This window comes from Oryctolagus cuniculus, chromosome 7 (assembly GCF_051225735.1).
Source record: "Oryctolagus cuniculus isolate XC-2025 breed Fujian yellow rabbit chromosome 7, ASM5122573v1, whole genome shotgun sequence".
Lineage (NCBI taxonomy): Eukaryota > Metazoa > Chordata > Mammalia > Lagomorpha > Leporidae > Oryctolagus > Oryctolagus cuniculus.
Window position 1 is genome coordinate 18,254,736 of NC_142873.1, and position 16,914 is coordinate 18,271,649.

Genomic DNA, 16,914 nt, shown 5'->3' on the forward strand with positions numbered 1-16,914 from the left:
GACGGGGAGCGTGGGTGCTGGACGGGGAGCATGGGTGCTGGATGGTGGGCATGGGCGCTGGACAGTGGGCACATGCAGGCAGGAACAAAGTTTGCCCTTGGCAGCCAGGGTGTGGGAGGTGAAGCTGGTGTCCCAGCAGTGCTCTGCCCCAGGGACCTGTTGATCTATGGGCGTGGCACAATGGAAAGCTGTCACTTCAGTGGCTCAAGATGTCACAGGACAGAGGTCAGGGCAATGAAGTCAGAAGGAAGATGCTGAAGAGGAGGCGGCTGAGGGTTCGAGACCCAGAATCTGGGCATCACGGCTGACCACGCAACAGCTCATATGGCTGACCGTGCAATGGCACACACGGCTGACCACACAATGGCACACTCCGGGTGGCTCAGGGCCTGGAGATGCAGCGCTGAGAAGAGCAGCTTGGAGCAGGGAGGAAGGGGCGTGTGTTGGACGTGGGCCCAACTCAACTCCTCACTGGAACCCAGACAGCTGCTTGGAGGAACACAGCTAAACACGGAGTCTACAAAGCAGGAACAGAAAACAGAAATTACCAGGCTGCACGGAAATGGGCACTGAACGCTGAGCCCCAGCCAGGAGGAAACGAGGCGATGGACGCTGAAGTCATCCAGATGCTGAAGCTGTGCCAGCAAATGACTCAGAGGGCACATTCCAGCACATTCCAGCACATTCCAGCACATTCCACTACATTCCACTACATTCTAGTACATTCTAATACATTCCAGTATATTCAGGACCTCAGTCATCATGACCGAGCTGATGCGCTCTCAGCAGACATTGCACAGAGAGCCACGGAAATTCTAGATCTGAAACACATCAGAAGCAGAAGAGTCAGTGGACGTGAGGACGGAGTGAGAATCGAGGTGCAGCCCCCGGGCCACACCAGGACACCCCAGGTATGTGACCTGTGACCTGGGCCATACCAGGAGGTGCCAGGTGTGTGACCTGTGACCTGTGACCCCGGGCCACACCAGGACGCCCCAGGTGTGTGACCTGTGACTCCTGAGCCACAGCAGGAAGCCCCAGGTGTGTGACCAGACTCTCAGAAGGACAGAGGTAAAAAACTCTACACCCCAGACCACCGGGGTCTCCTTGGATGCCACTCCCCGGGATCCGTGAATACTTGTAAAGCTCCGGGCCGGTCTTGCTCTGTGCAGCAGCGACCAACAAGAGGGGCTCGCGGCTGCTGGCATGAGGCCGGGGCCTCTTGGCGGCGGTGGTGGTCTCAGGGTTGATTTCACACTGGGCTCTGGCCACCGTGACGCAGGGACAGCGGCAGCTGGGTGCACGCGTGTGTGCCTCCTGGGCCTCCTGCCCGCCAAGGGGTCTGGGCGTAGAGGATTGCCGCTGCTGCCGCTGCTGCTGGGGTGAAGGAAGCGCTGAGAGCCTGCAGGACCTGGGAGGAACGCTGGGCACAGGGTCGGACAAGCGGGCTGGGCCGGGAGCTCTCCTGAGCACTCAGGGCCCCCCATGGAGTACGGCTGGGGGAGACAGAACCTTGGGCTCCTCCTGGCCCTGGGCCTGCTGCGCTGCCTTCCCCCTCACACAGCTCCGTGCACGCACATGTCGGGGATGTTCGTGGCGCACCAGGCCCGGCCTGACCCACTGGGTCCTCACAGGCCCATGTGTGCCGACCACTGGCATTTCTGGGCCTCGGAAATGAGGGGACCCAGGAAAGGTCCCAGGGCCCGGCAGCGGCACTGCTGCCTCTTACTCCCCCCTGGCCTGACAGGGAGATCCAGTCCAGAGAGGCACGGACGCCTGGGGTCTCCAGGTGGCCCCCAGCAGGCAGGAAACCCAAGGCCCCTCCCAGCGCAGGCAGAGCCAGGGCCGGTCCGCCTAGCAGAGACCCCAGTGCTCCAATTCCCTCAATGACCGCCAGGGGGCGAGGAAGCTCCAGCTCCAGCTCCACTTGGGCTCTGGGGTGAGGCGGACACAGCGGTGCTGGGGGCAGCGCCGCCCATCCCAAGCTGGTTATGGGGTCTGCTTCCCACCCTGCTCTGTCCCTGAGGGGCTTCAAGACCCCCGTGTCCTCGCGGCCCCAAGTCCTGGACTGCTGGGCGCCAGAGTGAAAGTAACCGCAAGGGGTCCAAAGTCCCTGGGCAGGGCGAGAGGCCTCGGGCGCCACCTCTCAGGGGGTCCCCAACGCCCGTCTATTCCCTAGGTGAGCGCCTGGCCACCCTGCTGCTCACGCTCGCCGCCTTCTTCCTGGACAGCCTCGCGGAGGATATGCTGCGGGATCTGCACGACGCCTGCCGCGAAAGACCCTCCGCCGCGCGCTGGCAGTTCCAGGCCGTGCTGTCCGTCCGGGACCAGGAGCGCGTCCGGGCCCAGGCCCAGGAGGCCGCGGACCTGGGCTTCGCCCTCTTCCAGGAGGCCGTGCGGAGCCGCCCAGAGCTCCGCGAAGACGCGGATCGCGAGCTGCTGGCACAGGTGACTTGGGCGCTCTGAATCCTGCTCCGCGTGGCACTAACCGGGGCCCAGCCTGCGCTGGGAACCCGCCTGGCCGAATGCCTGCTGCTGGCCGGGTACGTGGCGGGCGTCCGGGCTCTGTGCGAGGGCCTGCTGCGGCCCGCTGGCCCTGGGGATGCCACCAAGGTCCGCGCCGGGGAGCGCGCACCACTGCTGGCGCTGCGAGGCTTTTGCGTGCTGCATGGCAGGGACGCGCGGGGCGCCCGGGAAGACTTCCAGGAGGTGGTGGAGCAGGGGGCGCCGCACCTTGGCGGCTGCGTGCGCGCTGTGTGGCCGCGGGCTGCTGCAGGTGCTGGCCAGCAGCGCCTTGCTGGGCACATTGGACTATGTCACCGCGTGCGGGCTTTGGCCAGAGGAAGCGCTGTTGGCCGCCAAGGCCTTCGTGCCCTGGAACCAGCGCAGGCTGCTGCTGATCATGCTGCTGGAGGAGGGCCGCCTGATGCTGCAGCGCCCGCCCCTGCTGGGCTGCGGAAGCGAGGCTGCTGGGCCAGGCGGCGCGGCCCGGAGGGGTGAGTACCACCGCGCGCGCGCCAGAGCTGCTGTTCCTGTCTGGTCCTGCAAGGCTGCAGCTGTGTTTTTTCCTGTTCTGGGCGAGCTCCCGGGCCCAGGGGTCACCTTGGGCTCTGGGTTGGACACACCCCTCCGCCAGACACAGAGACAACAGCACCATTCAGCCCCTGTTCCATTTCCTTCTGGTCCTTTCTCTGTGCACCTGCCATACCGGTCACAGCGCTGAGCTTGGCTGTGCCAGGTGTGTATCAGGCGTGCACCTGCTCCCACCCCACAGCCCCAGATGTTTTGCTCTTAGTTCCAAGGCCTCTAGGTGGCATCCCCCCTCCCCTCACCATGGAGATGGCCCTGGGGGTGCTGGATCGGGGAGCAGCTCCCCTGCATGGCCCCTGACTTCGGAAGCCCCTCCCCCCATTTGATAGACTTAAGGACCCAACAGGTGAACCTCCAGCTGCTGCCATTCGTTCTCCTCAGTTGGGGGGAGGTGTGGGGGAGGTGCTTCAGCGGGCAGGGGGCAGCGGTGACAGCACACACACAGGTCCTGCAGTCCCCTGCTGGATCCTCTGGGGAGGAGAAACCCTCAGGACCAGGGACTCCCTCCATTCTCTCTGGGAAGTGTCACCGTCATCCAGTCTGCCCCCGACTGGCACCCCTGAGCCCACAGGGCCAAAAGGCTCGCGCCTGCTTCTGCAGAACAGAGAACTGAAGCAGAGTCTGCTCAGGGTCAGCCCTCCTGCTTACCCTCTGCCCACCCCCAGGCCTGCTGTCTGAAGAATGCCCACCCACGGGGTGGCAGGAGGCTGGAGCCAGAGGCTAGGGCCCAGGGTCAGCCACCAGGAAGGGCAGCCAGGGCCCTGGGGTGGGCGCAGCCCGTGAGGGTCCCTCTGGGAGCCCAGTGTCTTTACGGCCTGACTGGAAGGGCAGCCCAGGCCAGGTGCACAGGGACGCCTGCGCACCCCCCACCTGCATGGGTGAGAGGTGCATGACTCCTTCCTGCAGGGATGCCCGTGGTGTGTACCAGCTGGCCTCACTGCTAATGGAGCTGGACATGGAGGACAAGGCTGCACACCTGCTGGCTGCCGATGCCCTGTACCACCTGGGCCACCTGGATGATGCTCACGGGCCCTGCAGGTGGCCCTGATGCAGGGACCGACTACGGCCACGGTGCTGGTGCGGCTGGCGCTGGTGCAGCTGCGCAGGAGCTTCTCCTTCAACGCCACCAGGTGAGGAGCCTGGGCAGGGGCTCCGACTTCCGACCCCGTCTTCTGAGCTCTGCCTCGCAGGCTGTCCAGGACACAGCCTGGGCAGGTGTCCCCTGGCGGTCAAGGGAGAATCCTGGCCCTCGGGGCCTTGCCTGCCTGGCCCTGTGACCGCTTTGCTCCCCAGTGAGACCCACCCACACCTGTGTGCATGCTCCAGGGGCCTCTCTCTTGGAAGCAGGTTATGTGCGGAGCAGGGAGACTTCAGGCTGGGGAGGACCGGCCAAGGGTCCTGTCCACACCTCTGTCACCCCTGCCCTCCCCAGCATCCCCCTAGCCCTGGGGGCAACCGCGTCCTGGAACAGGAGCTGCTGGCCAAGGCACTGGAGCGCGCATGAGCGGCCAGCAGGTGGCGGCAGGGGGTCTCCTTAGGGACCGCCTCATGAGGTGGGGTTCTGTCCTCCCTGAGCCTTCCTGCTCTGTTCTTGGCTCTGAACTTGAGGATCTGGAAGCCCCTCCCTACACTCTGGCACGCAAGGCGTTCACCTGTGTGTGGGAGCCTGGTGACCCTGAGACCCCCACCCCAGCCTCATGAGGGCATAGCAGGGCCACACCCTGCACTTTTTGGGCTCCAATCCAGGGGCGAGTTGGGAGCACCCCCAGAGTCTCAGGAGCACGGGGAGGACCGAGCAGCTGTGCCTGAGGGGCACCAATGACCGGCTCCCCCTGCAGCTGGTGAAGAGACTCATCCAGGCCAGGGACACTGCCTGCCTCCAGCCCACCTTGGATGTCTTCTGCCCCGAGGACCTGTAGCTGCTCCGGGGCCACTGCCACACTTGGGCCCTGGCCATCCTGCGGGCACGGCCAGGCGCAGCCGACAGCAGGGCCCGCACCAGGGATGCCATCACCTATCTCTGGCCATCTTTGCAGGTAGGGGCCGGCCCCCTGCCCGAGAGGCCCATCCCGTGGCAGGTGCATGAGGGGGTGGGGGTGGGGTCTTTGCCGAGCTGCAGGTCAAGGATGTGAGGTCCGAGGACAGGGCTGGTCTCAGGTGTGTGCGCCCCGGGAGCATCTTGGGTGGGGGCACCTTGCACACAGGCCCTGGCCACGCAGGTGAACTTGCAACGCCCAAGACACGTCTGCAGCAGCTGGGCACCAACCAGGCGTCCATCCCAGCCCCCTCAGCCCTGCGGGCAGTCAGGCCCCTTTCCCAACTCTATCCCCACACCCAAGTCCACCTAGGGACAGTGACCGAGTGGTGGGTACCTGGCCTCCCCTCCTGGCTGAGCTCCGGGCACAGGGGCACAGCCCTGGGGGGTGAGACCCTTCCCACAGGGGATGGGGGGTATGGGCCAGGGGCCTGCCTGCCAGTGGTTCCTGGTGGGCCTTGCTGGTACCCCCTGGTCTGACAGAGACCCCTGCAGGGGGGGGGGGACTGAGTGAGTCCTTCCTGGTGAAACTGGTGGGGAAGGGACACGGCTGGTCGGCCCCCCCAAGCTGACCAGAGGCAGACCAGGGCCATGTCTGGGGCGTCAGACTCCCGACCACGAAAGGCTCTGTGCCTGGCAGATTTTCCGGTGAAGCACCTATGTTTAGACAGACCCACAGAGGAGGGAGAGACCCTGACCCCAGAGCCAGGCAGGTGCCCCCTTCAGAAAGCCAGTGGGAAACAGCACAAAGACCAAAGAAAGCAAAGCTCACCTAGACTCCGCATAACATGTGTTTTCACGGACTGCTGAAGCCCTCATGCAAGACCCCTTGTAAACGTGGGTGCACACTCAGCCAAACACCCACAGAGCAGATCCAGCTGGGCTGGAAGTCACCCCAGGAGTGGGAGGCAAGGTCAGCTGCACAAGGAGAACCACTCCTCACGTCAGCTTGGGCAGTGGAGACATGGGTCGTGGCCCAGGCACCCTCACCCCTGGCTGCCTCCTGGGCTGTGCAGGGCAGGATCCTGACTCCCGAACCCTCAGGGCACAGTCCCCAGTGGCCCAGGCACGAGGACGAGTCCCAGGCTGGCAGGCTGCCCTCACTGGGAGGGGCGGGCACAGGTGATGGGAGGGTGTGCTCTGGGGGCTGTGTCCAGCCTTATTCAGGAGCTCTGGGCAGCTCACTTCAGGACAGAGGCCAGCGAGAGATCCCCTCTGGTGCCCAGCAGAAAAGGGGTGGGGGGTAATGGGGTTCATTGTCGTGGCGGGGGGGGAGGGCAGGCAGGGCAGGGTGGGGCAGGCAGGGCAGCCCCTCCAGACGGAGCCCCACCCCACCCACCTCCCTTCCAGGAAGCCGTGGCTGACATCGTGTCTGCCCTGAAGCTGGACCTGGCCACTGTGGTCCCTGAGCTCCGCTCTCTGAGGCGCGATGCCCAGGACCTCCTTGTGCAGGGCCTGCACGCTCACTGCCGGGCCTTGCTGAGCCGGCCCCTCCGGGAGGACGACACCCAGGGCCTCCTGGCCACTGGGGAGGCAGTGGTCCAGATTGACGGCGCGCAGCCCAGTGGGCACCTGCTGCTGGCCAACGCCCTCATGGCACTGGGTATGCCTGGCCTGCCCCACCCTCTGACCTGATCAGCAGGGAAAGCGACCCTGGACGGCAGTGACTTCGGAGGCCCCAGCCATGACCACTGACCCCACTCTACGCCCCACGGAGGCCCGGCTCCGCCTGGGTGGCCTTGCCCCACATCTCCCTGGTGCTGTGCCAGCAATGTCCTGAGAGCTGGGTCCCCATTTCCGGTTCTGCTGGGGCTGGTGGGGGACGACCCCTTGCTGTGACCATGGGGGAGAGGCAGGGGCTGTGCAGCAGGTGAATCTTAGTGCCTCTGCCTGCAGCCCCTCGCCCACGCCCACACACCGCCTCCCACCCCCACAGGCAGCTTCCAGGCAGCCGGTGCCCATCTGCAGGGGCCCTGCGCTCTGCTCTGGCGTCCGCGTCGGCCAGGCCCAGCGGGGCCTGCCCAGGCTGAAGCAGGGAGACGTGCGGGCCGCGGCCCTGGATCTGCAGGTCCTGGCCTAGCCGGACGCCATGGACCTGGGCATCCTGCCTCTAGGCCTCCGAGCCGTAAAGCCTCGCCCAGGTGTGCCCGCGGGGTGCGCATCTCATGTGCGGTGGGCGAGAGCAGCATCACTGGCAGGGCCCGGGTCTCAGGCCGCCAGCCGCGAGGGCCACGGGCCTCTGGGCTCGCTCGCAGGGGGCATAAGCCTCCGGGGGGTGGAGGGGAGACCCCTCGGAGCCCGTCCTGCATCAAGTCCACCTCGTGCAGGGCGTCGCCACAGCTTCTCCCAGGCCTGCGCGTGCCAGGGGATCCCGCGGCCTCAACCAACAGCGCCCCATGGTGGGATGGGTACCGGAGCCCGGGACCGAGGGCATGCGCGGTGGTCTCCGCTCCAAGGTGGGGGCGGGCGGGGCCTCTGAGCTCGCTGGGGGCTGGGTGGGGTCTCTGGTGCTACAGGCGGGGCTGGGCGGGGCCTCTGGGGCCTCAGACGGGGCTGGGCGGGGTACTGAGCTCACGGGGGAGCTGGGCGGGGCCTCTCGACTTAGGGGGCATGCTGGGGGGCCTCTGGGCTTGGGGGCGGGTTCTCAGAATTCTCATAAGCACCTGGGCAGGGATCCCTTGGCTCTAGGAGGAACTGGGCGGGGCCTCTGGGTCGGAGGCGGGGCTAAGGCAGCATCCTTGAGAAGCTGCGGACTTGCCTCTGGAGTCCAAGAGGCTGCTGAGAGACGCGAGCAGAACCGGAAGTAGCCGTTCCACACTTCCGGTGGCTGGCGGCCGGTCCCCCCACTCGGTCTGCGCGCTCCTCCCGCTGCCCACCCAGCCTAGCTGTGTGGGGCCTGAGCACGCCCTCCGGGCCGGGCCGCAGTCTGGCGCGGGGTGTCTGTACAGCCTCTCCCGGGAGTTCATGAGCCCAGGAGGGTGACCGAGGGGGCTTCAGCTCGGCCCGGGAAAGGAAGGCGCCGGCGGCATGGCCCCGGGGAGGGTGCAGGGAGGGGGGGGGCCGGGACTGGGGGAAGCGCCGAGGCCTGGTCAGCAGCCTGCTTGTCACTCGGTTGGTTCGCTGCCTTCCTGGTTTTGGGTCGCGGAGGCCGGTGGGCCGCTGTCCAGGGGGCGGGGACAGCCTGTGCAGGGCCAGTGGGAGGGGCTGCAGAGCCAGCTGGGATGGCTGGGAGCACGGGGAGGGGGCCCCAGAGGTGGGCGGCGCTGGGAGCGGGCTGGGCCTACCCAGGCTCCCTCGCTCCCTCCCTCCCTCCCTCCTTCCCTCCTTCCTCTGTGCAGGCCGCTGCCCAGGAAGCCAATGCCCTCCTGGACACAGGGGGCCTCCGCAGGCGCTGGGCTTCTGCTCCCTGGCCGTGCTGGCCGGTGGTGGGGGCACCTGCCACCTGCGCCTGCGTGCCACCTGCCTGGCCCAGCTGCGGGAATGCAACCTAGCCCTCAGGGACCTGGACCAACTGCTCTAGGAGGGTGCAGGCGATGGGGACCTCCCGCGGTGGGCGGAGGACCTCTGCTCCCAGGGCCGCCTGCTGCTGAGCCTGGGGGACGAGGTGGGGGCCGCTGCGCCCTTCAGCCAGGCCCTCACGCTGGCACCTGCCCCTGCCCAGAGCAGCCTGTGGGGGCAGCCGTGCCGGACCCCCACCGTCCGCCCGTTCTTGCACCAAGGGCAGCGCTGCCTGGAGCAGCAACGCCACGTAGAAGCCTGGACAGCAGCCCAGAGAGATCTCCTGGTGGACCCCGGCCACCGCGGCCTGAAGCAGCTGAAGGCCAGAGCCCAGAGAGGGGTGGACTCGGGCTGCCGACTGCACTGACCCAGCCACGGGAGCCCATCATCTTCAGCCTCGGGGTATCGCCTGCGCAGCGTCCCAGATCAGGAGGTGCCCGGCGCCAGGGTGGGTCCCAGTGGAATGAGCAGCCTCCGTCTTTTTGACCCTGGGAGTAAAGGGACAGCTTCCTGGGAGGGTCGTCCTGAGGCTGGGGACTCTGGTGCGCACCTAGAGCTGGGAGGCTGAAGCAGCAGCCCAGGTCTCCCCCTGGCTGCACAGGACCAGGCCACGCCCTCACACTGTGCCTGGAAGCCCCTCTTTGGGTCCGAAGCTGCCTCCCACCTTCGCCCTGGCCTGAGTCTGAGGGCTGCTGCTGAGTGCTTTCCTGGAAGTCACTCACGGTGCTGCTCCCTGTCTCAGGCCATCGGGGTCCCAGTGAGCCTGCAAATCCTGAGGGGACCCTGCTTGGTACTTCCCTGGATCTGGAGACAGCTGGGGACTAACCATCCAGGCAGGCTCTTGCTTCCTGCCAAGGATCATGGAGACCCCTCCCAGGCAGGCGGGGGAGCCCAGCCATGCCCTGTCTCTGCCCATGCTGCAGCATGCATGACAGGTGCTGGCAGACCAGACCCCAAACCCCCTCCTGGGCCACCTGCCCCAGTCTCTGCCTGCTCCTCCCTTGGGCGTGAGCCACAGCGCCCCCGCTGCTCACCTCCTGGTAGGCACCTGTCCCACCCCAAGCAGCAGAAGTGGCCCCCAGGGTCAGCAGCTCCACCCCCATCCCCTATGGGCCCTCCCAGCACCCCAGTACCTGCTGGGCTCTGACCGCAAGGACAGGGACTACAGGGACAGTGCCTCCCACTGTGAGGATGAGGGGACTGGGAGTCCACAGTGGTGGGGGAGCTCCACCGCCTCTCTCCTCTCTGCCTCCCCACTCAGAAGCTCCCAGGAGGCCTTGGCGAAGTTTCCTGGGGCACCGTTTTCACCAAGTTTCTCCTCCAGTGTCCACGGTCATCCTTCTGTGTCCACCATGTGCTCGTGGGCTCCACAAAAATGGCCTAACGGTGTGAGGAGCCAGGGATGGGGCCAGGTTCCGGTCAGTGCCCAGGCAGTGAGGTGAGGGCAGGTGCCGAGGGGCTGGGCAGCCATGCCTCTGCCCTTGTCCTCCCCACCCCGGTGCCCTGCCCTGTCCATCACTGGGAGGCCATCAGAGCTTGGCTGCTGGGGTGCAGACACCCGACCTGCCTGGCCCCTCCCACCCCAGGGGGCAAGTACCCTTGGCTCATCTGGCAGGGGAGGCACTGGGCTGACACCCAGTGTCAGGTTGAAGCCCTCACCCCCCAGGGGGTGGGACTGTGAGGTGATAAGTGGTGGGACTCACGGGGGAGAGGACATGGCTGCGCCCTCCTCAGAGTCCGCTGGAGCCTTGGCCTTGAACCCCAGCCTCCAGACTGAAAAAAACTCCTGTGCATTTGCAGATATAAAACTTAGTTTTGCGGCACCTCGGTGGAGGATGGCCAGATCCCCGAGTTCATCTTCTACACCTAGCAGGGCCCGCGAAGTGGGGAGGCAGCCTCGGTCCCCAGAGCCCCCTGGGCCCCGAGGTCGTCTGCACCTAGCACAGTGCCCCCAAGCTCCCTGGGCCCCAAGGTTATCTACATCTAGTGGTGCCGGCTGCGGGGACCCCGCCCAGGGTGGGCAGGTGGGCCTCGGCCCCCCGAGCCCCGAGGTCTTCTATACCTAGCATGGGGCCCCTCCAGGAGGGCACCCTTGGTCACCCAGAGCCCCCAGGCGGAGGCTGGCCATGGCCGCCGTGGCCATGGTCATGGCCGTGGCCATGGCCACATAGCCCATGCCCAGGGTGGCACCTTTGACCCCGGGGCCGGGTGCTGGCCGAGGCTGCGGCCAGACCAAGAGCGGTGCCCACCTGTACATAGCCGAGCCCCCACCCCCACCTCGCCCCATGACCCCTGCCACGGGAGGCTGCTCACGTGCCCCCGGATGATTTTTTTTAAATAAAGGAAGAAACGCAAAAAAAAAAAATCTTAGTTTTGTTCATTTAGTTTCTGTTTAAGCACCTTCTATAATGTAACAGTGCCAGTTAAGAAAGTAAAACCCTACAGGTGTCCCTCACGTCTTTCAGAACACAACAGAAACACCTTAAGTTAGGCCCTCTTGGTGCTTCATGACCAGATTCCTGCGTAATTTTCACACATTCAGATACAAAGCATACTTGAAAGCCAGCTTCAGACACCATCCGCCACAAGTAGAACATTTTTCCAAGTCCATGATTATACTTGCTCATTTCTCTCCCAGATTTACTTATACCAGAATCCTTGTCATCCTCTATAATGAGTATACTCTCCATTTATAGTCCTTTTATTATTTTTTAGTCTATTTTAGAATCCATTCTTTGGATTATTACCCTCCCTCCTCTGCTTGACCTTGAGTGTGTGACGTGTGGTTTTTGTCGCTCCCCCTCTTCGTGGAGGAACGACACTAAGCCCTGCCTAGGCTTCATATCCGAGTCACGGCACCATTATGTCGCTCCCCCTCTTTATGGAGGAACGACACAGGACCCTGCGCTGTTCTTTCGTCTGCTCGGCCCTCCCCGGGTTTGCTGCTGGTTCTTCCCGGGTTGGCTACTGTCCCTTCCACCTCCGTGGAAGGGCGGTTCCCCCTGGCCACATTCCCCACTTCCGCAGGGGAGCGGCACTCCGCCGGCCGGCTTTCTCGGGGGCTGCACAGGTGTTCCTTCAGCTAGATGTTCCCCTTAGATGTTCCCGGTGCATGCCGTCTCTCTCCTCCTTTATAGTCCTCCTCTGCCAATCCCAACTCGGCTGCCCACACGCCGAGTACGCTGCTCTCCAATCAGGAGCAAGTCCTACAGTTTATTGGTTGAACTGGAGGCAGCTGTGCAGAAGCTGTTTACTTCTCTCCCAGCGCCACACCGCGGGAGAGCAGATGCACAGAATAAGTCTTAACTCCAGTAACTCAGTCCAGTCTGAATTGCTCCCCACAGTTTTCTCTTGCTTCCAGCATTTCCAACAATCCTATCCACAGTGAAACCCTGGTGACTACTTCATTCCCGCCCTCGCTTTCCTGCAAACACAGTGGAATCAGGTGCTTGTTAATCATGAGATGTAAACAGTGAGTACTGGGGCCACATTGTGGCATAGTGGGTAAGCCTGCCACTTGCAATGCTGGCATTCCATGTTAAGTGCCAGTTTGTTTATGGCTGCCTCTCTTTCAGTCCAGCTCCCTGATAATGGGAAGAGCAGCAGAAGATGCCCAAGTGTTTGGCCCCTGTCCCTCAGGTGGGAGACCTGGATGAGCCCTCAGCTTTCCCCTGGCCCAGCCTTCCTGGTTGCAGCCATCTGAGGAGTGAACACATAGATGGAAGATCTCTGTTTCTCCTTCTTTCTCTGTAACTCCGACTTTCAAAATGAATAAAACTTTTTAAAAAGTGAGTTATCTGGAATCTCTTAATGATGGGTACAATCGCCCCATGCAATATGTAGGCTGGACTTGGTGAAGGCAATGGATATTTGGGTGCTTTGCCCAGGTTGTCTTTTCTGGAGAGAGCTGGAGATACGTAGAACAAGACTTCACAACAGCCCCTTGTACTACTAACCTCCCTGCTGACCACCTCTCTGCTGTTTGTATTTTTTACCACAAAATAATTGATGCTACAATTTAGAAATGATAATATAGGTCATCTCCTGAGACCATACATGAATTCTTTTTTTTTCTTTTTGAGGATATCTAGGGCTTTATTTTGGAATGCAGAGGCCATACAGCAGATGGAAGATCTCTCTCTCTCCCTTTCATTGTAAGTGTACCTCTCAAATAAATAAAATCTTGAATCAGGGGGAGAGGGAAGGAGAGGAAGAGGAGGAGGGAGAGGGGGAGAAGGAGAAGGAGAAAAGAATAAAACATGCCTTCCCTGTCCCGGAGCCGGCATGGGTTGCCACTTGCACCATGGGCACCAGTTCGAGTCCCGGCTGCTCCACTTCCCATGCAGATGGCTGGGAAAGCAGCGGAAGACAGCCTGAGTGCTGGGGCCCTGCACCCACATGGGAGACCCGGAAGAAGCTCCTGGCTTCAGCCTGGCTCAGCCCTGTCCGATGGGGCCGCTTGGGGAGTGAACCAGTGGATGGAAGACCTCTCTCTCTCTCTCTCTCTCTCTCTCTCTCTCTGTGTCACTCTGTCTTTCAAACAAATGACCCAAGACAGCTTCAAAAGCAAATGAGGTCTGAGCTCTGGGTTAACACAGGGACCAGGATCTGCCCACTCTCCATGAAAAGTCCTCTTCTGCACAGGGAATGCTGGGAGCTCTCTTTCCTTACTCAAAGCTCTGCTCAAATAACACCCATCCCAGCCTTACACTAGCTGTGCCCCCGTTCAGGGGCAGCCAAGATGGGCCCGAGTTGTGGAGGCAGGTCAGCTATGTGTGGGCTGCCTCAGGGCCTTTGCACAAGCCACTCTCCACCTGACTGCTCTTCCCATTCATCTTCCATCTGGTCGCTACTCACGTGTCACCTCCTGCACAGATCTTCCTCAGACACTTTATCCATGTCACCAGGAGGTAGGTCCTATGTCTGACCATTGTCTCTGCAGTTACACAGCCTCGCCTTAGAGTGGCTGTCTCTGCCCACACACCATGAGCACCGAGGAGCTGGCAGACAAATCTGCCCTATCCCCCTGATTTTTTGCTTGGCAATTTTGCAAGATGATTGCATTTTCCAGAGAAACCCCAAAGGAAGGTTAGTTCACATAGTCAGATAAAGCTGAATAGAAATAACACAAGACAGAGAAATGCAAGGAGGGTAGGGTTCAGAAGCTTGCAAAGCCTTTGAGATCTCAAGATTTATTTATTTATTTGAAAGGCAGAGTTAGAGAGGGAGAGATCTTCCATCTGCTGGTTCACTCCCAAAATGGCTGCAATGGCCAGGGCTCAGCCAAGCTGAAGCCTGGAGCTGGAATGCCATCCAGTTCTCCCATGTAGGTGGCAGGGCCAAAGGACTTGGACCACTCTCTGCTACTTTTTCAGGCACAAGACTCAAACAGGTTCATGTGGATTCTGTCATCAGAGGTGATGGCTTAACCAGCTCTCTTGGGGTTTGTTTCCTATTTTTTGAGAAATTCTCTAAAATAAGTTAACTTTGATTTTCATTTGTCAGAAATTTCTCAGTAAGTAAAACAAACTGCTGGTAGTTGTCATGAAAAGTGCAAACAGTTAGCTATTTCTTAAAGGAGAAGAGACTTTCACACAGATAAACCAACAGGTCACTCTGGTTAGTCAACAGTTTGTGTTTGTGCACAGTGCCTTAGGGTCCCCAACCAATGCAACAATCAGTTGAGCTGGAAAACAGGCTGAACTAAGTGGCATGCTTTCACAAAGTGACCAGTCAGGATTTCCCATACAAGAGTTCTGTGTGATTCTAAAACAAAATTCCACCAATTGCTTTGACACACATTTGTCACTGGTCTAGTGATCCTCAATTCATTAGCCCTCAGACTTGGCTTGGCGTGGCTTGGATGCCCATCTAACCTATGCCTTCTAGAATGACTCCCTTTACAATTATCAGACAAAAACCTATCACATTAAGACTTTGTATACATAAACAACTGCATCTTAAACTTCTAGTCCCTAGAACCATGAGCTTAATAAATTTCTTCCCTTTATTTTTTTAAGACTTTATTTCTTTACTTGAAAGAGTTACAGAGAGGCAGAGGCAGATACAGAGAGAGAGAGAGAGAGGTCTTCAATCACTGGCTCACTCCCTAGATGGCCACAATGGCCAGAGCTGTGCTGAACCGAAGCCAGGAGCCAGGAGCTTTTTCCGTGTCTTCCACGTGGGTGCAGGGGCCCAAGGACTTCGGACATCTTCTGCTGCTTTCCTAGGCCATAGTAGAGAGCTGAATCAGAAGTGGAGCAGCTGAGACTAGAACTGGTGCCCATATGAGAAGCCGGCACTGCAGGCAGCTGCCTTACCTGCTCTGCCACAGAACCGGTCCCAACTTTTTCCCTTTATGATTATCTAGTCTCAAGTGTTCTGCCTTGGTGACATAATAAGAACCAAGACAGTCACAAACTCTGAGATAGTAAAATACACTGAGCATCAAGAGCCCAGTGGAACTAGTCAGAAGTCAAATTACCAGTCAAATTACTGACTGCAGATCCATTGGGCAACTGGAGTTTAGGGCCCAGTCAATGCACCTGTGTTCCAAGCAGTCTATGGTGAGTCAGCGAATGGTCTCAGTAGAATCTCCAGAATGACCACTGTTGAGGATCTGAGATAAAAAGACACAGCTATGGTTAAGCCTTAGCGTTACAAGAGGAAACTCTGCTTGCAGATACAGTCCCTCAGAGCATAGCAGAATGCTGATCATCCATGACTGCTTGGGGCAGCGTGGCGCTCAGGGACTAAAGGATGTTCAGAGGGGGGGTGAGCTTGCATCACTGTGAAGTGTGGCTCCACGGGTGAGAGTGCTGCTGGCTATTGGTGCTCAGAGGTACAGTTCAGTGGTGAGTCTGCCCTGATGGGCTGACTTTCACAAGTGAGAGCTGACACCAACAATTTAGTTTGGCAAATGTGTATTCATAGAACTGCATTGTCCTTGATCATTTAGAGAGGTTTAAACAATGAACAAGGATCTTTATTGCCACAGCTACAGAACAATCAGACTTGTCTAAGTTTGCAGGCACATTTTTATTCTCACCCTTGCATAGTGGAACCAATGTGTCAGACTATTTCTAGTTTGAATATCCTGATTACTCCATCAGATTCTTGTGACCCATCATGCATTTTAACATCACATTGCTTTAGCCTAAAAAATCTCCTGAAACCACACTTCCCAAGTACAAGGTGCTTTTTTAAGACTTATTTTATTTGTTTGTAAGGCAGAATTAGAAAGAGAGAGGGAGAGATAGAGATACAGAGCTCTTCCACCCAATGGTTCACTCCCCAGATGGCTGCAGTGGCCAGGGCTGGGCCAGGCTGAAGCCAAAGCTAAGAGTCAGGAACTCATCCAGGTCTCCCACATGGGTAGCAGGGGCCCAAATACTTGGGTCAGTGCTGCTGCTTACCTGGGCCCAGTGGCAGGGAAGTAGAGCAGAAGTGTAGCAGTGAGAACTTGAACCAGGGCTCCAGTATGGGATGCCAGCATTGAGGATTAACCTGCTGTGCCACAGTGCCAGCCCTGCAGATGTGAGTCTTTGTTCCTTCATTCAAGTAGCTACTATTGATGGAAATCTATTGGTTATCTGAGATAGTAATAGGAGAGTGAAGCAGAATGGTTAGAGAGAATGTAAGAATATGCTAGGTTTGGGATTGATCAGTAAATAATTTTTCAGTATGTAGACACTTTAAAAGAATGAGCTCTAATGCAACTACCTGTCCCCAAAGAACTCATTTATTGGGGAAAGGTGAGGTTAAATGGCACAATAGCTGGGATGCCACTTGGGACACAGGCATCCAATATAGGAATGCCTGATTCGGGTCCTGGATCCTTTGCTTCCAATCCAGCTTCCTGATAAGGTGCATGCTGGGAGGCATCAGGTGATGGCTGTAGTACTCGGGCCCCTGCCACCCATGTGGGGAACTTGGATTGAGTTCTAAACTCCTGGCTTCAGCCTGACCCAGCCCTGGCTGTCATGAGCATTTGGGGAGTGAACCAGCAGCACTCTGCTTCTCTCTATATATTCATCTCTCTCTCTCAAATAAAATGAAAACAAATATTTTAGAGAATGTTTATATATGAATATGAAATTGTGAGGTATGTGTTTTAAATGCACTTCAGAAATTATTAGGAAAAATCTAGTTTGATTTGAATATTCACTTTTTTGAAAAAAATCACTCCCCTTTTTTTGTGAGTCTACCAATGAGCATGTTGAGTACTTGTAGTAATGAACATGATCAAGTGCTTCATTGCAATCATCAATTAGTAGAGAGCAAAGAGCTAG

General features: G+C 59.4%; 1 protein-coding gene across 1 annotated transcript; it reads left to right on the forward strand.

Annotated features, from left to right (window-relative positions):
• The first annotated feature begins 605 nt into the window (after positions 1–605).
• Positions 606–11,166, forward strand: LOC138850377 (uncharacterized). The gene is given in 10 exon segments (XM_089299373.1): positions 606–911; positions 2,062–2,750; positions 2,752–3,193; positions 4,129–4,220; positions 4,534–4,588; positions 6,476–6,728; positions 7,062–7,119; positions 7,121–7,266; positions 8,051–8,500; positions 8,503–11,166. Coding segments are annotated over 10 exon segments (2,979 nt in total). The 3' UTR covers positions 8,991–11,166.
• The last annotated feature ends 5,748 nt before the right edge of the window (positions 11,167–16,914 follow it).